At 39.0% G+C, this 27,460-nt stretch overlaps 1 protein-coding gene across 1 annotated transcript; it reads right to left on the bottom strand.

The window, feature by feature from the left end:
* On the bottom strand, positions 1-27,338 carry fam120b (family with sequence similarity 120 member B). The gene is given in 15 exon segments (XM_062026119.1): positions 1-1,328; positions 1,397-1,643; positions 6,720-6,861; positions 8,422-8,628; positions 13,679-13,771; positions 17,057-17,229; positions 20,179-20,279; positions 20,364-20,548; positions 21,727-21,985; positions 22,070-22,261; positions 23,213-23,335; positions 25,066-25,199; positions 25,360-25,550; positions 26,911-27,024; positions 27,094-27,338. Coding segments are annotated over 14 exon segments (2,229 nt in total). The 5' UTR covers positions 27,023-27,024; positions 27,094-27,338; the 3' UTR covers positions 1-1,258.
* Positions 27,339-27,460: the final 122 nt, after the last annotated feature.

The raw sequence follows: 27,460 nt of genomic DNA on the forward strand, positions 1-27,460 counted from the left end.
CAGGAAGCTTTATTTACAGGATGTTACTTGCACAGTATCAACGTTAAGCACTTGTTGCAGGTAGCTGAGCTGGTCGCTACTTTATATCTGTGCCATAATGTAAAAAAGTGATGGCACACGCTTAAAGTGTAACAACCATATAATTGGTCTGAGTTGCTCAGTACACTATGGCTAAGTCTCAATAATACAGTAAACAAAAAATAATTAAATGTGAGTGCTCACATCCATAGCAGTTAGGGGTTGGTTACACAATTTAACTTTTTTTTACACTGGCATGACCGTTAGTGATATTGAATCATGCATTATGCATATTGTCTGTACATTTAATAAATTGTACAGTGTCATACGTCCTGGTTTAGAAAAGTGTACAATAAATCAACAACGTAGTAGTGAGTATTACATGGGACAAGTGTATACATGATACTAGAGGACTTGTGGTAATAAGTCGCAACATTCTGATTTTTTCCCTTAGTTTAAAATAAACAGGTTTCAGGTGCATCAAACTAATTTTTAGCACAGTTATGGCTACCCTCAAGGGCCTGCTAGTAACTGCAAAACAATATAAATGTACAGAATGATCGTCCCATGATACTATTACACAATTGCCCCTTCATTGGAATATTCACATATTGGATGCCAACAAACTGATGGAAAACTTTCTTTGCATGTAGAAGTCAAGGTGACAAGCAGATATTTAAGTTCAGCTATTGTACAATTTATTTAAAAAAGGCTTTTAATGACAAAAATGCTCAGAACTGCGTTCTGAATTAAATCATATTGGGTTAGGGAGAACTGCAGTTGCATGTGGTGCAATGTTTTTCTGTCAAAAATGTATCAAATTTTAGCAAACAATTAATAAGGATAGGGTTAGGGTTAAGGTTATCGCGGGCCACATTAAATTATGTGGCAGGCCAGATGTGGCCTGTGGGCCTTGAGTTTGACACCTGTGGGTTAGATGATTAGATATTGATCATCTTCTTAGTTCACCTTTGAAGTGGCGTGTTTATGTTTGCTTGTCAGTAGAGTTCAAAATACCACACACGACTTTTTCTTGAGGAAAAAAAAACATGTCCAAATTGACAAATGTTTGGTTTCAAAGTTCTTAATCTCTCCCTATTTCCTTCTATTTTTAACTAGAACATCCTTTGGACAAACATTCTTGACTGCAAATTCAGTACTCAGTTTGTTCAGAGAAACTTGATTCCATCACTCCTTTCACCAGCTTTCCTACCCTCTTAACTCCTCAAGTCCTGTGCTTCTAATCCTCTGCTCCTCTCCTCTCTCTGGCAGGGTGAGATAATGTCTCAGGAGCGGGAGGATGACCCCATCTGAGAGGAGGAATTACACATGAGGGAACAGGAAAACAGAATGGGCTGATTCTTCTGGTGATGTTTACCTGGGTGCCTGCTGATATCTCCCCCTGCTGTGACGCCATCCGCTGTAAGTCTGCTCAGGCCGAGATCTCGTGTTCACATTGATGGATGGAGGATGGAAGTGAGAGTGAAAATATTGACCTCTTCCTCCTCTTCTGTGTCCTGGTCTCTGCTGCACTGTCTCTCTGCTGTTTTCACTACTTAAATGTCCACTTTCCCTCCATCCTCCTGCTGTTGCGTCTCCTCGCTCTCGCCAGTTGTCATCAACACCTGAAATACGAGCTGAAAGTAACCCATTTATCTGCTATAATGATTTTGTTACTTGTTTAACACAGTTTAAGCAATTTAAAGGATGAGATAGACCACTCAGTGAATCCTTAGTTTACTGCACCTTCTATGCAATATAATGTTTAATTCCAGCTTTGGGCAAACTGGCCCAATGCACAAAACATGAAACTCCATAAATGGAAGGTTGGATGAGTTTGGTGTGCAAAAACTTGTCAGTCCTACCTTGAAACCCCATCAAACACCTTTGGGAATTCAACAGGGATTGTGAGCCACTAGGCTCCTTCTCAGTGACCTTTGATCTGTATTTTTACCAACTGGAATTGTCAGGTGTCCCAATACTTGTGCGTTCTACAGTGAATGAGATGAGGCTGACACAGAAAAAATTCATTGTAAATTCACAGCAAATTTCTGGCTAATAATTGCATTACTTTCGCAATAACATTTACAATAATTTACAATTAATTGCTATGAAACATACGTGTATCATAATTTTTACAGTCATTCGTTGTACTGAGGCAGTACATTTTAATTAAATGCAACAAAAACTTTTCTTACCTGTTGGTATACCAGTTTTTGTATAATTGGGATCCCCATAAGTCCCACAAATTTAAAAATCAAACCATAGAGGCATGGTTGAGATATTATTGAAACAATCTTGCCTTCTTCCAAACTTGCACCAAATGAGCTGTCTGGAATTTGAGACTCTAGTAACGTATATTACCTTAGTTACGTCAGCGGATATCTTCATATATGGTAGAGGTTTACCCACAGTGCTTTGTTCGAGTCCTCCATTTTTATTCAGTTGTAGTGCAAAGTTGTAGTCATTATGTTCCTTATTTTTCTCGATCCTCCTTTTGTGGTGCAGACAACCTCTTACATTCACATGCATGTTAAAATCCTCCGCTGTTGCTATTTCTAATAAAAAGTACCGTATAGGACAGGATAGACTTTCTTTATCCGACAATGGGGAAATGATGTGGTTGCAGTGCAGACTCAAAAAGTCCACAAATATAAGGCTAAAAACCCATTAAACATGAGGGAAATTTTAAAGAATACAAATGACATAAAATACATTTAAAAAAGCACAGAGCTGATGCAACCAGCTGCCACTTCAGCGTAAATACATTTTAAAAATCAGAGTTGATGCAACCAGCTACCACTTCAGCAGTGCCATTTGTATACACTGCTACAAAGGTAAAACAATGAAAAAACAAAAAATTTGCACTAAATAATACATATTGTGCACATACGATTGCACCATGCATAGACAAACAACAAAACAAAATATTATCTCAACACCCACCTACATTGTGGTGGCATCTGTGGTGCTCCACCCCATCATCCGCCGGAGTGGGGGGCAGTACAGCCAAAGACAGGAACAGACCCAAAAGCAACCAAGAGAGCAACCGACTCCATCCCAGGCTGCCCACCAGCCCCCGGCCAATGTCGCCAATGACGAGCGAGAATCCGTCCAGTGAGACCAAAGCGTCTGACACTTGCTCATGCAGCCAGAGCTCCATGAAGCTTGTTCATCCCGACGATCAATGCAAGCTCCACAGCCACGTCTTCTCCTCCCCACCTCCTTTGGTCTCTCTATGTGGACTCAGGTGTGGCAGAGAGCCAGCTGCTAGTCTCCGGTGCAAATATGGACATGGCCAAAAGACTACCCCGAGGTAGATAGTCCACAAAAAAGCACCAAAAATAAGTGCAAAAGTCACAAAAGTGCCAACCCGTGTTGCGCAGTTTCGAAAGGGCCCAAACCAAAAGGCAAACATCACATGAAAACAAGAGGGAAACCTCAAGAACGCAAAGGTGAACACACAAGAACACAGAGCTCCTGCAACCAGCTCCCACTACAGAAGAGCCATCTTGAAAAAAAAAATATAGTATAGTATATATAGTATAGTTCTAACTTATATTTGTCAGTAAACTCAAAATGGAAGCGCTATAAACTACAACATGGCTAATTTAAGACCGCCCACAGAAAAAGGTTTGAAGATGGTCAGTATAACAAAATCTATGAAACATTTTGACCAAAGCACCACCATTACGTGTCAGTAAAAAATTTAGTCTATAGGGGGTCTCTATTTTGCCCACAAAATTCTCTAAATAACCATTTAAAACCCGCAAACGATACTCTATTTACACCTCGTGACCTGAATAATGACCAAATATTAGTAATATTGTTATATGTAAGCGCTAACGCAGACAAAGTATTTTTAGCATTGATAACCGAGAGCTAACTATAGTTTATGCTGCACTGGACTCAAGAGACTTTAATGTAATTACAAAATGAAATGGAAGATGGCAGTAATGCAACATATATGGATGCAAACTGCCGTAATACTGTAAAGAAGAAGAAACTTATGCCGCACTGCAGACTGCAGCATTGACCCGGCGATGTCTTGTTTGCTGCTGTTCTGCTTCTGCTGTATCGCGTCTCGGCTCGTTAGTTATTCTAGATTATACATCATGCCTCTAATCTAGATAATAGGAGGATTTAGCCTTGAATCTAGAAGTTGTTCATCTGTGACATTCAACTCATACACGGAGATGGAGACGAACACACTACAACAGAAGACAGTGTCAGCAGCAACGTTTTCAACACTTCGTCGTGTGGATTAAAATAATTATTCATCCAAATGGGAAGCTATGGACATCCTATCAGTCGTTATCACAGTGAGAGCTGACATCGTACTTTAAGCTATCGTTTTATTATGTTTGTAGTTTGTATTTCTTGTTTAGCATTTAGCAATACTGCTACATGGTGCTTAGTATTTCACTAAAGCTGGATCTGTTTTGCAGAGCTTCTAAAACTTGTAGTTCACCCTCCTTAAATTCAGGATAAAACATGTAAGGTTCTGGACCCTCATTTGTCCCAAAGTAGTCGTTATTGGCTCCCACAAAGTCTGCATGATTTTCATTGTTGTTGGTAGGGAAGGAATCTGCGGTTCTTACCTCTACGTCACGCGATCACGTGACTGGCTAACTATTTTGATCATATCTCTTTACCCGCAAACTTTGTCAGTCTTTCGGTGTCATACATCAAATATATATGATAAAAGCTTCAACAAAGAGGCAACTTGTTTTTCCACTCTACTGGTAGTTTAAAACATAAATTATTAAACCTTCCAAAACCGATCGGCAATCAAACCCAGTGCTCTGCCATACGAGACAAGCACTAATGCTTTGTCCCACAAGAGCCAGTGTGACTGGGTGGCAAGGAATACGTTTGTGGTAAAATTGTATATGAAGCGCCTGGCCCTTGTCATTCATTAATTGACATTTTGCATGGGCTTTGCAAAAACGCAAAACGCAGCCCCCTCACTACAAAATGAGGTTGTCTTTATTATATGGTTACTTTGGCTTTATGGACAGAATGATGAGGGGAGTCATTAAATAGCTATAGTCAGTGTAGAGAGATATTTGCTGAAGAGACTAAACATCAAGCTTGATACTAAACACAAACCCAGCAAAGCTCTAAATGACACCACAAAGCGCCAGTACGACTTTCATTATGAAAATCACATAAAGTAATGATGGAAATAGTAATAGTGAGGGCACAACCTTCTCTTTATATGCAAGCAGAAACATCCCTCTGAGACCCACGGAGCTCGACTTGAGTACAGTGCAGTTTGGGGTAAACCAACTGCCGCTTCAAAAAAAAAAAAAAAAAACTACTGCTGAAAGTCAGGGGGGTTTCACTAAAACGTCGGGTTCGTGTTTCACAAGGCTACTGCTGACTCGTGCTCACTGACTGACCACAAAGGGGTTTAAAAGTCTATTTATAACTAATACGTTGTGTATTTGAAAGCATTTGAGAGGCATCCATGAGCCTACTGCAGTAAAGAGGAACATAACAATCAAATGTGCGTAAGTAACATTGGAGTCTATGATTATGTTTCCGGTAAACAACTATGCTTTGAAACAGAAAGGGGTGGGATTAAATAAACTCTGCTTCTTCCTACTCATTTTGGGACATGCTGTAATGAGAAACAAATGTATAATGTTCAATGTTGTAATTGTATGCATGATCGAAATAAATTAATACCATACCCATAACCATATTTTTTGCAAAACACTGACCTAAACTAGGGGTCTTCAAACTTTTTCCACCAAGGATCTCATACAGAACAAATGATTGTAATATAAAATATGTCATATGTCATAAGTAACAAATTCACTTTATTTTTAATACATTGCATAGGAGCTTTGGACATTCTCATAGTCTTGCAAGCCTGCATACTGTGCAGGAAGTTTTATAATGATGCCATGCCTGGTTTCAACTGATTGTTTAGTTAAACATCTCTTATACTGTACAGTGTCAACTGAAAGATGCCAATGGAATACGCAGTGGTTGTCTACGAGCATGCATTTCTAGGCATTACTGATATAGCAATGAATGTTACAAGGGCAGAAGGTGGAAGACGGTGAACGTGTCTACATTTTTGGAGGCACGCAGGAGAAGGGAAACAGGGAGGATGATGTGGAAAATAAAAGGATGACGACTATGGGATCAACTGAGGTATGGGGGCGAGGGGGATACAATAGGGGCTTGGAGACGGAGAGAAAAGCCTATAATCATTGTTGTTGTCTGTCCGAAAATAGAGCGCTCCTGCCCTATAAACAGAAACCAGCTATTACTAGCGCACTGACAAAGCAAGTGTTTTGGTTCCAGGCATGTGCACATAAGCCATATGTGTATGTGTGAGTGCGTAAGACCACAGCACACATGGAGCTAGTTACAGTACGGCCCTCTGGGTAATGTGGTCCATGGAGGGGTACCAGAGAACAACAACCACAGATCAACAGTCAGATTAAAATACTGCTTCTCCAATTGGCTCTTGGAGTATTTTGAGCTCTAGACGACCCTCAAAACGTGAGGCCTCTTCTAAATGCTATTAACATGGCAGTTGCAAAGTTATTATTATACTCATTTGGCATGTTTTCTTTTAGAAACACAATATTCGAAAACAGCTAAAACAAGAAATGACAATGAGGGAAAACAATTATATAAAAGAAAATACGTGAAATAAATGAGTCAGACATACGTCTCACCTTTGTGTCCATCTCTGTATCGTGTTCTGTGACTTTGATCTAGCACGTTGGCTCTGGGTCGGGACTGCAAGACTCTGCTTCTCTTTGTGCAAACTTGTACGAGTTTCTCTCTCAGTCGGATAAACAAAGACAGACTGGGCTGCTGGAAGGGAAGCAGGCAATAACAATAGGATTGCAGATAAACATCGCTGAGGTGACTTAACATTGCACACATCCTATTCAACGGAATTCAATGGCCACAACAATAGGTATACGTGCATATTTTGACAATATACAATACAAGAAATTTGTCAAAACGTCTAGTTTTAAAAAGATAAAAAAGCAGAATTTTGATTGAGACTGTCAGAGAAGTAACAATGTAACATCTTTATTATTGCAGTTTGTTGTGGCGTACAACTGCACTGCGTAATACTGCATTATTGTGTAGCTACATTTATAGGTCAGTACAATGGAACCTCGATTTACAAACCCCTCATTGTAGGACCTTTTCAATTTACCAACCACACACACCGAATAAAAATATGCTTTGGTTTACAAACCTTGCCTCAGTGTACAAACGTTTAATCCACCCATTGCGTGTGTCGCACCGCAGCCATTTTGTGCCCAGCAGCACAGCGACTGTGGGGAGGTTTAGCCATCTCCGGCGCTTATTCAGTCAGCACAGTACAAAGCTGCTGTTAGGTACAGTGCTACTTTGTGTACTTTTAAGTGTTTTTTGAGCATTTTTACAACACTTTTTGAATTTGTTTCTAGTTTCTAGCGCAGTATGGACAAGCAATGTGTGGTCTGAAAAATTCAGTAGGTAGCCACAGTGTCGTTGACACTCTCCCTCCCTTGAACTACATTAACCGACAAGGTAAGGTAGATTTGATTTTTTTATTACTAATCTTGGTAGCAACCTGACTGTTTAAGTTAAGGAGTTTTATCATTTCAAACTGTGAGTGCACCTTAGGGCTAGTGACAGTGTGTGTGCCTATCGGCTTAGCAGCTGCAAATGAAAAAAGTTTAGCTAATTGTTGTTGTTGTTTTGGCTTTGTTATAAAATAGAAAGTTGATTCATCTCAACTCACTTGTTATGTTTGTTTGATATATAGTATAATATAGTATAGTATAGGAAAATATATTATAGTATAGTAAACTATTATGTGCAGTACACTATATGTATAGTACTGCATAGCGCTTTATATTGTGTTCAAAGTGTACATGATTTTACTTTCACAGACTTTTTTCAAAGCTGGAATCCATTATTCATGTTTACATGGTTTCTTATGGAGAAATTTGCATTGATATAAAAACGTATATATATTTACGAAACCGGTTCCAAGAACCAATTAGGTTTGTAAATCGAGGTTCCACTACAAAAACAATGTAACAAAAATGTAACACCCCCAACACTGGAATTATATGGAACTCTAATGTAATTGCAAACTTCTGCATATTTTACTTTCAATTTAGTTTGTCCAAATGAGTGCTGTGAAATGTTACTAAAAGCGTTTTATCTTGAAGTGGCCTAAGACTTTTGTGCAGCATTACAAATATAAGTGTCATTCAAAACTGAGCAAAACCTTTATAAAGAAAACAGTAATGCGTGAGAAATTTGATAGAGTTGTAGTCTGAATATAATTAGATAGTGCAGGTGGACTCAATAAAGGGGCAAATGGGTGAGTGTATTGTCACTATTAGTTTTTTTGTCTCCACTTACATTGTTGTCCAGCAGCACATTTTCCTTAGTGGCGCTATGAGCCAACAGGTACTTGGAGTGAAAGAGCCGGCCGTCAAAGCTATGCCAAGGCATGAGAGCGCCGCTGGGCAGCGGGCAGCCGCTGGCACAGTTGGCTCCCAGCAGGTGGCCCAGTCCTCGGACGTACAGAGAGCCCAGCTGGACCGCACGACTGCAGAGGAATGGCAGCTGAGAGCAGAGAGAGAAAAGAGGTCATAATTGTATTTGCTTGGTTACATAAACACACATGCTCACACACACACACACACATCACATCTTTGGTTGGATGACTGATGTTTTGTTTGATCTTCTGTCGCAACACTGCATTAACCATTCCATATGTCACTTTTCTTTGCTGAAACAACTACTTCCCTAAGCACTGCAAAGATAAAGATTTTGCAATCTTTATTTTGCGTCATCACAATAAAACAGGAGAACAAAATCAGTATTTTTAATAGCAAATGGAGTACAAATGAAAGGAAAATAAGATTTGTCATGCAAATGTGTTAAATGCTATTTATCCAAAGTTAATCATCTAAAAAATACTTAGTTCAATGGTACCTCGACTTGCAAGTGCCTAAACTTACGAGTGTTTTGAGATACAAGCTGTCTATCCGCTAATTGTTACGCTTTAAGTTGCGAGCCAAAATTTGAGTTACAAGCTTCCCCGCCGCTAGCTGGCGTAACGAATATCACTGTGACGCCTGCCAGATCCGCCTCAAAACATCCAGTTTTACTTGCCAACAATAGTTTATAGTTACAGATATAATTTTGTTTTCCAACTATGAAAAGGAAGGAAGTGAGTGTGAAGGACAGTCCTGAGAAGGTGAAGTGGGTGATATTCATTGAATTAAATAAAGAAATCATCAAAAACACGACCACCCATGTAACCAACCTGGCGAAGCAGTTAAAGCGTTTCACTGCTGGTCTCCATCATACTGAAGCAGAATTAAAGTTAAAGTTAAAGTACCAATGATTGTCACACACACACAGAATGAGATGATAACACAAGCCTGCATGTTAAAATTATTTACTAAACGGCTGAAATGTATCCATGAAAATATGGAGAAGCTGCTGATGGTGTGTTTGACAGAGGAGCTGAAAAATATACTTTAGAAGTCTGCTCTCCAAGGTAAATGCTGTACATTATTACATTACTCCATAAAGCTACTGTAGTTGTTTGTAGTACATTCTATTGCATTTGTTTTTCCTTTTAAAAAGCATAGCTCATGTTAAAACTGTGCTGTTTCATGGGGACAAAGTACTAATTAAATTAATTGCAATTCATTTTAATGGGAGACATTGATTTGAGATACCAGCGTTTTAAGTTAGGAGCTCCATCATAGAACCAATTAAGCTGGCACATTGTGGTACTACTTTATTACTAATACAATTACTATTGGCTACATGCATTTATTAAGGAAATGCATTTGACACAACACATTACTACTGCTAGAGAGAACTTTATTGTCATTGTACACAATATACAACGAAATTGAGTTGCTCTTCAAGATTGTATTTAAAAAGTGATACTTGCGCAAAGCATTGGTAAAAATAACACACCGCAAACATTTGGTTTTGACTATAAAGAACACTGCATTTCCTTATGCTTCATGTTAATGACAATAAAGCATCTTGTTCCATCTTAAAAGTCAACTATCCAATTTTTTTTCATAGCGCACAGAGCACATTTCCTCTAATTACAGCATTTTCAAGCAGTCATGGGAACATTGGGAAATATTTTATTCACTAATGTTATAAAGGAAATTGTTATTTTTATCATCATCTGTCTACACATGGGCTAAAACCCTCACGGTTTACATTATACTTACAATAATATCAAGAAATCAATTATTTAAATGTGTACTTGCAGTGGAAAATATTTAGATTAACTTAATAAATGTGACTTGCTGCTGTTAAAGAGGAGGAGGTAAAGACTATGTTGCAAATGCCCCAGCAAAGTGCATACTAACAACAATGTCAGAAGCCAGCGGCATGACAACAGGCAGATGTCCGCTGTGTGTGCATGCACACTTTATGCTGTCACCTGTCCTTCTGGATGGAAGCCCTGATAACTCTGATAAGGTACACACACGCACACACGCGCACACGCGCACACACGCGCACACACACACACACACACGCACACGCACACACGCACTTTCACAGCCCTGGCTGTCACCTGCTTCCAGTCAAACACAGCTTCACACACTGAAAACAATGAAGCAGTGGACAGACGCACAAAAAAGCTTGAAGCACTCACAGACACAAAGGTGACTGAAAAAGTAAAAAGAATAAGAGGGGGCGGGGGTTACCCACATAAGCGGTCCTCTCCAAGGTTTCTCATAGTCATTCACATTGACGTCCCACTGGGGTGAGTTTTCCTTGCCCGTATGTGGGCTCTGTACCGAGGATGTCGTTGTGGCTTGTACAGCCCTTTGAGACACTTGTGATTTAGGGCTATATAAATAAACATTGATTGATTGATTGATTGAGAACTCACAAAGAACAGAAAGCTTACTATGTGTGTGTGTTAGAGTTCAGTGGGGCAATGTGTGTTTGATGTAAATAGCTCCATTTGGTGAGCGTCAGCCAGGACAGACGGGCGACTGTCGTCAGCACACACGCATACACACAGGCACGCAGCCCCATTAGGAGAAATGCTGCAACGATACCAAGGTATCTCAAACCATGCATGTCTCATTTTCAGGGATGTAATGGTATCAAAATGTCACGGTTCGATACTATAACGGTATTAAAGCCACTGTATGATATTATTGTGGTATATGTCCAAACAAAAAAATACTTAAAAATGCCATAGTGTGTAAAAGGAAGCGGCAGGAATGCTTAGGATAAACACACTTACTGTAATTGAACATAACAATAATGGTAAAATGGGGGCGGTGCCAGCAACTTGAGGGTTGCAGGTCCGATCCAAATTTCCGCCATCCTATTCACTGCCGTTGTGTGCTTGAGCAAGACACTTTACCAAACTGCTCCCAGTGCCACCCAAACTGGTTTAAATGTAGCTTAAAGATGTAGATAATGGGTTTTACTATATAAAGCACTTTGACTCGCCACAGAAAAGCATTATGTAAATACTTCTAATCATACTAGAAACATTTATTTCAAGTGCAAATGGTCGCTAGTGTGTGAATGTGAGTGTGATGTGTGTGAATGTGAGTGTGAATGTGAATGTTGTCTGTCTATCTGTGTTGGCCCTGCGATGAGCTGGCGACTTGTCCAAGGTGTACGCCGCCTTCCACCCGAATGCAGCTGAGATAGGCTCCAGCACCCCTTGCGACCCCGAAAGGGACAAGCGGTAGAAAATGGATGGATGGATGGCAAATAATTGTGCAGGAACATCCACTGTTTCAAGCAAATATAAAAAAACCTACAGTTGAGTGCCTTTAAAATGACAACGTAAACATCCAGTGTAAAACAATCATGTTCACTTTAGTGTCTTTCAACTTTTACTTTGTGACAACCAGTGTCCTCAACAGTTCACATCTTTATAAAAGTCTACAATATGCTGTTTTTGAGAAATGTTAACTGACAATTTAACTTTTAATGATGTAAATACCTCACAAACTGATTTTTGGCTTCAAATATATTTTCTGAGCGACGGTTTATGAGGTGGCGAATTGTCCAGGATGCTGCCTTCCACCCGAGCGCAGCTGGATAGGCTCAAACCCCTCCGCAACATCGAGACAGACAAGCGTTGGAAAATGAATGGATGGATTGAGGATTTATCAATACGTTTTTCAGTATACTCGTATTTCCCGCGACGTACAGTTTTTGTTTTTTTTGTGATTTCCTTCCGTGCGCTGCGATGTCACCGGCTGGCTGTGTCGCCTTGGAAATGCTCGAGACGACAGTGGTGTGCTTTGCTTTGCTGAACTCAGACTTTCTTACCTCCGCCAAAGAGGTTATATGGTTGCCAGGGTTTGTCTGTTTGTAACAAAACTCCAAAAGTTCTGGACAGATTTTGATGAAAAGTCCGAAAACAACAAAACTTCTTATCTACTACAAACTCACTTCCCTTCCTGCTTACATTGTCCACGCCCCCACCTTGCCGGTCCCGTGGAGGATTCTGGGGGATGTAGTTTATTTTCAGACTCAGCCAGCGCTAAAGCACCAGAAAAAAATTACACCAAGTTTTTGTTTGATACCATTACACATCATGGCATTATTGTGTAGACTTTGAAACCGAAATACTGTGGTATCCACAAAACCGTTACACCTCTACTAAATTTACAACAAGGTGAACTTACACACACTCCCTCAATAATCTCGATTAATATACATTTACATTACAACAAACATATCTGCCACAATAGAGATGCTCGGGTATTTTATTCTTGTGTGTGTGTTATTGTAGTAATAGTTTGTGGAGGTACGTAACTGCACTGCATCATTCATAAATCTTTTGTTACATCGGGACGGCGTGGCGAAGTTGGTAGAGTGGCCGTGCCAGCAATCGGAGGGTTGCTGGTTACTGGGGTTCAATCCCCACCTTTTACCATCCTAGTCACGTCCGTTGTGTCCTTGGGCAAGACACTTCACCCTTGCTCCTGATGAGTGCTGGTTAGCGCCTTGCATGGCAGCTCCCGCCATCAGTGTGTGAATGTGTGTGTGAATGGTGAATGTGTAAATACTGTCAAAGCGCTTTGAGTACCTTGAAGGTAGAAAAGCGCTATACAAGTATAACCCATTTATCATTTATTTATCTTTTTCCCCCTCTCATGTAGCTGACTAAGGTAATCAAGAGATGATACATTTCAGGTCTACACCGTTATGAACTACAACCACAAAAACACAAATCAATCATTGATCCAAACTGCTTATTATTGTCTTTGCAAAGGCAGAATATTTCAATACTGCCTAATGGTCTGTGTGTATATACTGTATATATAGCTGCTTTCACTTTGTATATCTTAAGACCATGGTGCAAAAGTAAATCATGATCTTTTAAAATGTATACAAAAATACAAATAACCCCATTTACATAACAAGGCCAACTCTAATTGTTTGTTTGTTTTTCTCAAAAGATGCCCATTCAGGACCTTATCTGTGTTTTCAGTCTTTTTTTAAGTCTACCCTGACTAGAAACCTTTTGGGAGCCGTGTTTGCTAAAAGAGGTGCATGTTTACTGTAAAGGGTACAGGGCCATTGTTCTCATGCATTGGAAAACGTAACACAAATTGGGCTTGTTATACTAAGCGTGTACGTGTCTGACCTTGATCTGTTGAAGCTCTTGTGGAGATTTAAGGCTGAGACACACAGCCTGACTCAGGTACGCATCCACGTCCTCTGAACATAAAGATGGTACCTACATAGAGACAGAGAGAGAGGTTTTTTATATAGTATATGGTTTACGAATTCAATCTCGCCCTTGTGTGTCTTCAGTCTGTTTGATCTGTCCTCAACAGGAGAAAGCTACAATGCCTGAATGCAGCAAAGAGGGCAGCCAGTGTGTGTGTGTGGCGTGTTCAAAACAAACAAACCCTCAAGCTATTTAAACAGACGAGTGACAAGCGAATGTGAATGCAGTGGTCGTCAGACAACAACAGTCACCGTTGTCTGTCGGCCCGTCCGCTCAACTTTGCTTGTCTACCCACCTAACTGACCCTATAACAAGCAGCCCCCTCTGTAGTAATGTTGTTTTTTGGTCTAATTAAATCACAGTTGCGAAGCCAGCAGGTGACAGTTGCTCCGATAAAAATCCATCTAGAAGCCTGAATGTGATGTAAATTAAGAAATTAAGTGTTTGGGTGCTCTACAGTGTGATTGTTGACATGTCTGCGGCTAAAATTGTCACTTTGGGTGATGACAGCCATGCATCAAGTGTTTAACATTACATGTTTACCAAAGATGGCAACAGCTCTAATATGTTTGTCACAGATGTCGGTCTCAAACTAAAACCCTACTAAGGTGACAGCAAATACATTTGGTGTTTTTGTAGTTCGTTCACGCCAATCACCCAATTTTCCCCTTAAACACAACCATTACCAAGACTAAAAGACAACAACATCGTGATTCAATTATTTATAAAAGACATAGCATGTGCAGCTGCCAGATATTGTGAACCTAGACCCATAAAACAAAGAAAAATCAAGTTAAACTCAGATTTTCTAATTGTTCCGGTGCACAAAATACTGGTTTAAATATTAAGAGGTAGCATTAGGGCGAGACTGAAAATACAATTACAATGAGAGTCTAGTTTAGGGATATTCAACTTAATTGTTTTGGGGGCCACATTTCCTGAAAGCATGTTTTCAATAGATATTTTAAATACGGGTTACACAAAGGACCGGGCAGCCAGACATGTCACTTCACTATTAATCCTATTTTGTATATTCTGGACAACCAGCCTCAACGGTATACATTTGATTTTGGTCTATTTCTATGTCAGAGTTACAGGACTCTATTGTAACTCTAGTGTAACTAAGAATCTACTGCAAACATGTGAGTCTTCCACAAATATTAAAAACAGAGCTCGCAGGCCAATAGTTTCAATAGCCCAAATGATTAAAAAAATAGAGGACCTAAAATGGAACATTGAGGAACGCTACTAGGACAGTATAACTAAGAAGTTGAACAAATAACTGCTGGACTTAATCTGAAGTAAAAAAGCTACAACTCCTTTGTTACAAAAATCCCATTACCTAAAAAAAATGTAACTGCCAAAAAGGAGAGGACTTGAAGGGGTGCCTTTTGGAACGCCTCAGTTATGGATATTGAAAGTTTGTAACCCAGGGTTCTATATTTGCTAGGAAGGTTAAACTGTTAATGCAAGGATCTGCCAATGTGCTTAGAGTGGTCCAACTTCCTCTATACAACAGGAGCACTCTAGTGTTTTTAGGAATTTGCTGCAAAGTAACTGTCTCCCAAGTTTTGAACTGAACTCAGGATCTGTATTTGGCCCTTGGGCCGCCAGTTGAATAGCCCTGGTCTGGATATTACAGGAATAAAGTAGAATACAAAGTAGTGATATATCAATTAAAATAATCATAAGAATATACATGCATTACCAACACTACTTGCGTGCAGAAGAATATTACTCCCTTGGAAATCCTACACACCACCAAAATTGTCTTTGAGGATGAGCGATTTGATGCATTTTATCAAGTTAGAAAAAACTAAATAGTCACTTAGGGAATCAAGGGATACATTATTTTTTTTCCTTTCTTTTTTTCTTCTACTATCAATCAATCAATGTTTATTTATATAGCCCTAAATCACAAGTGTCTCAAAGGGCTGTACAAGCCACAACGACATCCTCGGTACAGAGCCCACATACGGGCAAGGAAAACTCACCCCAGTGGGACGTCAATGTGAATGACTATGAGAAACCTTGGAGAGGACCGCATATGTGGGTAACCCCTCCCCTCTACTTCTGAGCAGTCAGTATTTTTAATTATGTTCACTAGCTATTTAAGTAGAGATTACACAGCCCCATAATACATACCGTAATTTCCGGACTATAAGCCGCTACTTTTTCCCCTCGTTCTGGTCCCTGCGGCTTATACAACGGTGCGGCTTATTTACGGCCTATTCTTCTCCGACACAGACGAAGAGGATTTCGGTGGTTTTAGTACGCAGGAGGAAGACGATGACACAATGATTAAAGACTGACTTTTCATATACCGGTAGGCTGGTTATTTTGATAACGTACAGGCGAGCACTTTGTATTACTTTGCACCGTTGTATTATTTGTACTCTGCACGAATGCTGTTCGCCATGTCAAAGATGTGAAAGTTTGATTGAATGATTGAAAGATTTATTGTTAATAAATGGGACGCTTTGCATTCCCAAACAGTCATCTCTGTCCCGACAATCCCGTCCGTGGTAGCAGGAACCCCTATATACTACGGTAATTACACATCAAAACCCTGCGGCCTATAGTCGGGTGCGGCTTATATATGGAGCAATCTGTATTTTCCCCTAAATTTAGCTGGTGCGGCTTATAGTCAGGTGCGGCTTATAGTCCGGAAATTACGGTACTTTATTCACATAGAGAGAGATACATACTTTTTCATTTCATTAATTTTTCACCTTTTACTTGCGTATTCATTTTCTTTATTCCTCTTCGGTTTGTCAGTAGGGGGTTAAGGCAGGCCTGTCGCTTGTGGGTTTTGTTAACATCGTTCTTGATAGTAAAAAAAGAGTGTTGTTTATATAGTATGTCTTCCCTTTTATGTAAGTGCATAGACTGTATGCATGATTGCATGTATACGTCTGCACAATAAATGCTAAAGAAAAAAACATTACTAAACAAATGTATTATCTAATCCTGTTATTTTATTCTCGTATTGTTACTATATTTTCATTTCAATGTGGCCCTAAAGTTTCTTATTACAATATTACATTGATGTTTGGATGATGCAAAGTACATAAGTGTAAAAATAAAGATTATTTTAACAACTCTGCTATAATCTCTTCTCTGGAACTAGAGCAGGTGGCCGCAGACGAGGAAGTCTGGGCATCCCTACTTCAGACTGCCCTTATGACCCAGATAAGCAAAAACAAATAGATAGATAAAGAGATGGTATTACCAATCAGTACCATTTGGTTTTACACTTTTTTGCTACAAAATAGTTACAACTAGCACTACCTGGAGGGCAATGTAGGTAACCAGACAAAGAGCAGCGAGCAGAAAGTCTTCGATGGCTCCATGCAACTCAGCAACCTCCTGGCAGTTGAATATCGAAAAGAAGCTCGTTAGACGAAGAGTGGAAACGTCAGGTCCAGAACCGAACCACAGAACATCTAGACTTGGTCGTTCACCTACAAAACCAGAAAAAAGGATAACACTTGGGTGTTTGGAACTTTGAATGCATGTGGCATGTAAGGCAGCAACAGCTGTGGACTGGTGGTACTGCAACTACAAAGTGACATTTTTCAGGGAGCAATGTAAAACTTAAAAATAAACTTAATTCACTAAACACAAAAACAGTTTTGTAAACAGTACAGTATGGCAGAGGTGGGACCAAGTCATTGCTTTGCAAGTCACAAGTAAGTCTCAAGTCTTTGCCCTCAAGTCTCGAGTCAAGTCCCGAGTCAAGACAGGCAAGTCCCGAGTCAAGTCCAAAGTCAAGACTGGAAAGTCTCAAGTCAAGTCACAAGTCCTGCATTTTGAGTTTCGAGTCCTTTCAAGTCCTTTTAACCACAGACTAATATTTTTACACAGATTGTGTATGCTTTTAAACCGCTGTATTTATTAATTAAAACAAGTGCATTTGAAATAGCAGGAAAAAAAATAGTACTGACATTGCAATTCATAATAGCACTATTAACCAGTCATTTTAATAGTTTAAACAATTTTAAACATTTAACTCATTCCTTTACAGAATAAACACATTTGCAAAAACAAGTGCAACTGTACTTATTTGTACAAAAGTGTTAACATTGTATTTCCATGGCATATTGCATTGTAACTAGTTCCACAGCAGTTTCTATTCTGTTCTTACCTTATCTCATTGATCTCATCTCATACTGTATGTGTGTTTATGTGTGCGTACACATGAAAAACATAACAAATACATGAACATAACAATGAACAGAGTTGTACTTTTTAGATGTCAGGGCCCTATGCAATATGTACACATATTCTTAATATAGTATACATTTCAACTGACCTTTATTTGACTATGTTTGTCTTTTTGTAGGTGGCTAAAATACGCGGTGCTGCTGACCGCCGTCTAACGTTATGTTACTGTGTGTGATACATTGACTAACGTGACGTTATTTGTAGGTACCTCATGCAACCCTGCTTAAAAAAATCACTTGACAAAAAGTATAAATAAGGTAGCAAACTGCAGTGGACGCAACATATTGCTGTGTTTGAAATGATGTTATAACCATAGACATCTTTTAAGTAGACGCAGTATTGGTTGCTGTGACGCGAGCAAATTGCATCTTCAAGTGGTGATGAGGAGCCGGCGAGCAGCCTAAACTGACAGTTGACAGGTAGAAAACAAAGATGCCGGGCTGATGTTCAGCGTTTTCCTGCTCAAATGAGCGGACTGTTGAAAATAGGAATCGGGGGATTACTTTTCACAAGTAAGATTTAACATTAATGTACTATTGGTTGTATTTTATGAAAATAACATTACCACAGAGTTCAGAAGGAGCAAAGATCTTCAATATTTGTATGTGAAAATCACAAAGAAATCTTCTGGGGGAGGATGACGCCCCTACAGGGGTTTGGTTTACAAACTTTCAGCCCCACCTAAAACAAAATTCACCAGCCACCACTGATTATGATGCATTCTCATTTTAGGCAAAATATAAGACAATACTTTCTTAACAGTATAATTGTAACCAGGAATAAGTCTTCAAGTAACAATATTCAAATACTAACATTGTTGGGTAAGACAGCATTTGGTTTTATTCTGAATCCAGTGAAACAGATTGGTGGTTTTAGCTGATATAAAGACTTTCAGGTGTTTATATATGTTTAAGTATTTGGCAGACGCTTTTATCCAAAGCGACATACATAAAAAATACATATATAACAATCACTGTAAACATGATCATTTAAGGGAAGAATGTAATACAAAATATCAATACAAAGTGTCAAGACAGAATAAACTCTCTGCTGCTGCAGCAACAGAGATACGGTCTATAAGATATATAGATATCTAATGTATTCATACATTGTTTATGTAGGATATACGCATGTATATATAACGTAATCATATTGTTTCTTCAATTTAAAAATAGCTGACCGTTTTTTCCCCTTTCTCTGGGCTTATATTCCCAGTTTTGATCTCGGACGTCTGGTCACTTATAGCATATAAGAATATTATATTACTGTTAAGCAAACTATGAATAATAAAACATGTGTCCGTTATCATAGCTACACGTATGACAAAAAAGCGCGTGAAAATGAGTGGTATTCAGTGAGGTAAAATGAATTAAATGCGCTGACAGTTCATTGCTCCTGCCAAATGAATTGCACTGAGTGGAGCGGATCACCACTCCAAGATGGCGGCCCCGCGTCTCGTCTGCGCCAGTAAGCAGTAGCGTTCGATGCTGCGTCTACTTATAAGATGTCTATGGTTATGACGTTAGCAGTGAGTTTACAGCCTCACTGATTTAACTACACAGCAAACAAAAGTCATGTTACTTAGCCAATAAACGTTATCTTACATTCATAACTTACCCTTCTTTGTGCAACTTCAAATGTCGAACGAAGTTGGAAGTTGTTGCGTCTCCGTCTGTAATATTCGAACTGCGTGATTTGCATACGGCAATTCGTTTTTTGTTGACCAAGTCGTAGTTTTTATACCCGAACGAAACCAACTTTGGTATAAATCTTTCTCACTGGCGCGTTGTTTGACAACTCTTGTTCATTGGTTGTCCTGCAATTTGATTGGCTGAATGCTGTGTGATGAAAACAATGTAGATCTAATTTGATTGGCTGTTGTACTGAGAGCACACACGCTGACACGCAGCACACACGCTGATGGACAGACACGTACAAAATGAAAGCTACGGAGCGCTCCCAAATAACTTTTTAAACTTTAGGTTTTGGAGAAAGTAGCAAGTCATGTCAAGTCAAAAGGCTCAAGTCCAAGTGAAGTCACAAGTCATTGATGTTAAAGTCTAAGTCGAGTTGCAAGTCTCTTTACATTTTGTCAAGTCGAGTCTAAAGTCATCAAATTCATGACTCGAGTCTGACTCGAGTCCAAGTCATGTGACTCGAGTCCACACCTCTGCAGTATGGCATACATGGAAAGCTGGCGAGGATGGGCTGAACCATCTGGGGCTCTTTCAAAGGGTTGCCTGGGTAGACAAACCATTCTCTGATGGCTGGAAGTTCCTCGCTTCCGCTGTCTAAAAATATAAAAAGTCAGGTTAATAACTTTAAGGTGCACCTATGTGTACAATAAAGACAATAGAATGAGCTTTTATACCATTAGCCCTGCCTAAGCAGTAGCAGACTATAGATGTGTTGTCTGCAGGTCTTATAGACCACAGCCTGAGGTAGCAGTTCATCCTCTTCCTCATCCTCCAGACTGTTGCTACATTCAATCAGTCCATTGCACAGAACATTGTAAACCATGAAACTCTGTGCAGACATATGCTGTTCTCTACATGCCTAAAAAGATTAAAAAGTGAAACATGGTCAGAAGCACTCAAACATCTGTAGAGCATATCACAAATGCGACTACACCCCTCACATTCTTGCACCTACTTTGTTATATTTTTTCAAGGGGCAATAGTACAGTATGTAAATAAAAGTTATATATATATACATATATATACATATATATATATATATATATATATATATATATATATATATATATATATATATATATATATATATATATATATATATATATATATACATATATATATATATATATATATGTATATATATATATATATATATATATATATATATATATATATATATATATATATATATATATATATATATATATATATAATAGGATGAGTTCTGTCAGACAATAAATATTTTAATCACACTTTTGCATTTTGATTAATCATGAATAATTACAGAAAATTACTGGTGTATGTAATTTAAATTATCTTTTTTTTTAAAATACCCTAGTATTGTGACACAATTGCAATTTTATTGTCTGAATATCAAACAGGAAATCTTTTGAAAATGTTTTATTAAAATGTATTTGTTCACAACTTGCTAACAGTTTTATATAAAGTACTGTCAGCGTGTATGTTAAAGGAAAATTTGCCACATGAGGTATGCATTGACACACACACTTCTTAGATACCCATCCACAGTTAAGATTAAGGAGTTCATCTGTGTTTATACATAATTAATGCGATAATTTTGGTGATTGATCGCATGGGTTAACGCATTAACTTTGACAGCCCTAATTAGGATATAACCCAAAGTAGTCAGTGTACAGCTTGGAAAGCTGTCCTCTGAAAGTAAATCGACACACAGCCATTATTGTCCCCTCCACCTTTGCTTGAGGGTGCCCTGCAGTCCCCAAATTATGAAATTAATGTTTCTCTCAAACAAAGCGCAGCTCCCCTGTTGCGCCAGCACTTATGCAGCCCTATACACCAACACCCGACATCACCGTTTTTGACTGCAGGCAAGACAATAATTCCTGTGTTGAGTCATTTTCAGATGATAGTAAAGCTATATACTGCTATAGAAACTGCCTACTACTATCCCTTGAGAAAATAAAATACAATTGTTGCTATGTGAGGTGTGTGCAGTGCACACTTTCATGAGAACCTGAACCAGTGTAGGTACAGTATGTATGGTATTAGACATACCTTTAATATTTCTGGACTGACATATTTCTCAAATGCATGGCCAGAGGTAAGAGGAGGTGCATCATCCTGCTGAGAAGTTTCCTGTATAGGCAGCAAATAGGAGCAAATCCCCTTTTCCAGGAGGCATCTGTCTGCAGTGGACAGGGTCAGAGACTGAGGGACAAGCCCAGTCTCGTTCTCCTCTGCGTCACACAAAGAGCTGACAAGCATGGATACAGCGAAGACTATCTGCTCCTGGGGTGCTGTGGCACATTTCTTTCTGAGAAAAATAGGTGTTTCTGTGTATTGAATAACTTAATATTGTAATCACAGTAATTACAAAATAACCCAAAGTGCGACCTACCTGTATGCTGCCATAGCATTGTTCCTGATAGTTTGCATTCTCTCCCCTGGTACCACATCGTTACCCAGGAGACAGGCCAGCAGCGGTAACTGGCTAACATACAACCCAATGGCTTGACAAAGCCTCTGCCGGTCGTATAGGACAGTGGTGAGGCTGTCTAAGTGCAGTTTCGCCACCGAAAAGTAAGGAGCACTTTAAAAAGGAGAGAAAAAATACACATTAAATCTGGCTGCTTATCTGCATATTTTCAAGCCAATTTTAGTAGTTTGTGACGCCAGGAATGAATGTATAACCAGAAGTCAAACTGAAAGCAACCTTTTGCAAGACTCAACAAAATCATGAAAGTCCTGCACCATATTTTCCCTTTTACTTCTACTTTTCTATGTTTTGACACCACAGGGCAGATTTTCAAATGTATATGCTGAATGTTGTAGAATCAGAATCAGAAGTACTTTATTAATCCCCGAGGAGAAACTAAGAGATGTAGTGGTTTAAAGTCAATCTTTATAAAACACAACACAATAAAATCAACATTTTGAATGGTTTGTGCTCATTTGCGTTAGGTGTCATGGCTGAGCTGGAACCTAGCTTAACTGATTTTGTTGATGTAAAAAAAAGTAGTGCTGTCAAATTATTATTATTACTATTTTATTATTTTAATTTAATCAGTTTAATCCCACTTTTAAATTTGGATTAATCATGACAAATCACTGGTTATTACTTGCTTCCATGATTTAAATTAACTTAAAAAAGACCCCAATATTCGGACACCAATGCAAGTTGATTGTGAGAATGTCATCCAGGGACAATGTTCTACTTGAATGCACATCATTTATTTGCACAAAACTTGGGAAGGGTTTTATCTTAAGTACCATCAGGCTGTATCTTAGGGTGTAATTTGCCAGCTCGCACTGCAAGTCTCCTCACTCATTATTACACTGACATACTGTGTGCATTGACCTGGTCATTGACCGTATAGCAACCCGTGCCGCCTTTCAGGTAACAATCCGCGATTAAAGTAAAGGAGCAGGTACGGTCAAAATAAATTGCGTGATTAATATGCATTTATACATGATTAATGCAAAACATTTTTCTGATTAGTCACTAGTTAACTCGTTATTTTTTACAGCCCTAAAAACCCACCTGTCAAATATGATAAAGTCAGAGTCCTGTCCCAAAATGCCCATGCAGCCATGGCGACGAGCGTAAGAGGCAATCTCATAGTCAGCTTCTTGCACTGAGCTGAATACTTCTTGCCCTAATGACCTGCCAAAAAAAATATATTAAACCCTATAACACATTAATAAACAATAATTTGTGAGTAATGGTAAGGGCATTAACCCTGAAATTAAACATCAATTATCTTTAAAAAATCATCTTAAGCCATTTATTATCAAAGTACAGGATGTCCATAAAGTTTCTTTTAGGGCTGCAACAACTAATCGATTAAATCGATTAAAATCGATTACCAAAATGGTTGGCGATTAATTTAGTCATCGATTCGTTGGAACTATGCTATGCGCATGCGCGGGGGCTATTTTTTATTTTTTTTGGTTACTTTTTATTTTTATTTTTTTATTTATTTATAAACTGCAACATTTACAAACAGCTGAGAAACAATAATCAAAATAAATACAAAAACAGTACAAAACAGCGCCAGGGTGTCACTGAGGCTACGTCTCATGAGGTGGCGTAAGCTAGCCAATGATGTGTCATGTGCAGCTCACGCGACGACGGCGTCTCCTTTGCTGGAAAAATTCGAAAAATGGCGCAGGAAAACACTACCGATAGTTTAGCGGAGAAACATCTTGAGGTTATTGCTTCAATGGAGAAAAGTGTACGACCTAAGTCGTCAAAAGTGTGGGAACACTTCACTTTAAAGACTTCAAAGAAGACCGTTTCCTGCAAAATGGCACGGAAGTACAACATTGCTTCAGAAGCACCTGAAAAGAAAACATGTTGGAGCCATGGATGAAGGGAAGAACTCACAGTACGTAACTTTTTAAGTCCATAGTGGCAACAAGCATTCATGAGTTCAGCTTTTTTGTGAGTAACGTTAAAGTTATGCCTTTGTTGCAATGCGGGGCTGATAATGTGTCTCCGGCACATTTGACTCCGTTTTGAGAGAGAAAACGCACGGTTACCAATTTCGAAATAAACGTAACGGACAGAAATATCTCAGGTTGGTTTCATAATGGATCAATGTAGCCGGGCTGATAAAGCTATATAAATATATTTAGATTTGAGTGACGCTTTAGTATAACTAAACGTTATGAAGGTGCTGGAATATTTCATGCTATTATTCAGAGGCAGCCTAAAATGAATCCTTTATTATTCACAACAGAAACGTGTACAATATCTGATTCAGTTCTGATGAGTTACATTTCTGTGTTATTGTTGGTGTATGCTGCACCCCCAATGTCCACAACATGGTGCCAGTATGCTGGTTTTCTTCAATAAAATACTGGAAAGGATAGAAATGTAGTTTGTCTCTTTTATCCGATTATTAATCGATTAATCGAAGTAATAATCGACAGATTAATCGATTATCAAATTAATCGTTAGTTGCAGCCCTAGTTTCTTTATTTAATAAATGTATTATAAAAGCATTTGCAATAGGCAAATATGTGGAAATTACTACAAAATTACAAGATTTTTCCTTCATTTAATACACCTCCAAATGAGAATATTATTTGAATGAAGTACAATCAAGACAGGATGTACAGGTTGTTTATTCCCTGCATCTTTGTTCGATACACACTATCTTAAACAAAGCCCCATAGAAACAAGTCCAGCAGAGTGACATCTGGTGAACGAGGTGGCTTTAGTATTGGGACATCCTTTCCAATCCACAAGTCTAGAATTGTTTGATTTAAGAAACCACAAAAATCTCATCAATTGGTTTTCTAACTTTCATTTGGTTTAGATTGTAAAGACTTTGTGGACAACCTGTACTAATAGTATACATGTATAAAGGAAGTTCATCAGAAGCAAACCTGAGGGCAAAGGGTGTGAATGATGCCAAGCCAGAAGGCAGACAGAAGAGATTTCTTCCCGGTTGTTCTCCGTGTAACTTAATGTAACAAAATACTTTACACACCTCCCCATTCACTCTTCGTCTCCGCTTCACCTGTAAGCAGGATTCAAACAATGGTTCTATACATAAAGTTGAACAGGTGGCGTATTGGCGAACTTATCCAGCAGGCACCACCCACAGCAGGTACAATAGTAACAGACACTGTTGACGTAGACAGTTCCAAACATCTCAGATTTACAGTTTCTTTCCTCACCCATTCATGTCTCTTCTTTTCCTCAATCACACCATCGAAGAAGAAGACCAGTTTAATTCCTGCAGAAGTAAACCTCTCTATCCAGCTTCTCAGGATGCTCATGTACTCCTTCCACTGACCCCCACACACCCAGTCTTTACAGGTGTACCAGTGGCGCAGGCAGGCCATCCCATCCACAACAAGTGTGGGACCTGCGAGAAAAGGAAACGTACTGTAAAAGTGTGCTTTTTAAACTTGAAAGAATGGTTGATGTCAGAGTAGTTTTGACGCAACACACTTTTTACTTTCACTTGATTATTTTTGAGAAGAAGAAACGCCACTTTTACTCTGTTACATTAAGTTTAATTCAGATCTTTATATTTATTATTATTATTATTATTTGACATGACGTCAGACAGGGCAGCATACATGTTCATACAATGCACTGTCATTTGTGTCAGTATAAATGTTCACATTTCAGCCTACAAGAATTCCAAATGCAACTAGACAAAACATGTGTTGTAGATGTTTTTATGTTTTGGCTGTGCATGTTCTAAAATTATCCCAGTTATAATGTTGTGACTGTAAAATGTGCATATTTTGTAGTACATGCTGTACTAGTAGGGTCTCTCGCTGTCTTTCACACACACACAAACACACCAACTACGGTTGTGGTGAAAATACCATTAAAAAAATAACGACTAAATAAACCATAAGTTACTCATGGGTTACTCAGTACTTGAATTGTTTTTTTCACTGAATACTTACTCTTACTGCGAAAAAGAAAGAGCTTATAAGAATAGTTCCTAGGCGTTAGTGCTTATAACTACAATAACGCTAATACTTGGTCAAAATGCAGGTCACGACATGCAAATGGAGTATTGTTGCTGGTTTTTGGATGTTTTTTTAAGAGAGCTTAATGGTGACTCTCATTAGCTTCATTGTTAACCCATCCCATCCATCCATTTTTCTACCGCTTGTCCCATTCGGGGTCGCGGGGGGTGCTGGAGCCTATCTCAGCTGCAGGGTACACCCTGGACAAGTCACCACCTCATCACAGGGCCAACACAGATTGACAGACAACATTCACACTCACAGTCACACACTAGGGCCAATTTTAGTGTTGCCAATCAACCTATCACCAGGTGCATGTTTTTGGAGGTGGGAGGAAGCCGAAGTACCCGGAGGGAACCAACGTAGTCACGGGGAGAACATGCAAACTCCACACAGAAAGATCCAGAGCCCGGGATTGAGCTCAGGACCTGTGAGGCACATGCCCTAACCCCTGTTCCACCGTGCTGCCTCATTGTTAACCACCTCCTATTATTTTATATTACAAAACACAATGCATAACAAAGAAAGACATGTGTGTTCTTCTCCTTCTTAAGGATTGTGAATGATAGGCAAACTTCCAAAAAAAAAAGTGTAGTTCCTCTTTAAATACAATCCTTGGCTACTCTATACTCACCTCTGGAAACTGGACTAATTGTACATCAGAGGCATTATCTCTCGCAACTGGTGGGATGATGAGAAGTCAGTTGTACATAAAACGAAGTTATAAATACACTCAACTGGTCGTGGTGTCCGAGGAAATCTTTTGTCTGGCCATGTCTCCCAGGTTGACCGTCAAGCAAGACTCTGGACAGCAGCGCTCCATGAAAGACTGAAGACCTTTTACTCCCATTTCTGTGGAGGGAAAGCAGAAAAACTGATACTCGCCGTAACGTTTTCACATCATGCTGCTTGCATACTTACTATTCGTCTCGTCTTGATGCTAACAGCTAGCTTAGCCTCGATTTGCGTCTTTCCTTATAATGTATGCTCTCCACTTCAAACTGACTCGTGATACATAAAAACGTTATCACCGTTATACTTTGTGTTTAGCGAACCACTTACTTTGTTTAGTATAATGAGCATAATAAAGCGGCATATCCTCCCGGTTGTTTTGATGCGCTCTTACTTCCTGGATTGTACGCGTGACGTCATGACGCTGCAAAACAACAAACACGTGCTCGGCGCATGCGGACCACTACTTAACAATTTGGTGAGTGCAACCAATCCATAAAACCCCATGCAAACCAAATACCGGTATAATAACTATATATATATATATATATATATA

The sequence above is a fragment of the Entelurus aequoreus genome, linkage group LG02 (assembly GCF_033978785.1).
Source record: "Entelurus aequoreus isolate RoL-2023_Sb linkage group LG02, RoL_Eaeq_v1.1, whole genome shotgun sequence".
Lineage (NCBI taxonomy): Eukaryota > Metazoa > Chordata > Actinopteri > Syngnathiformes > Syngnathidae > Entelurus > Entelurus aequoreus.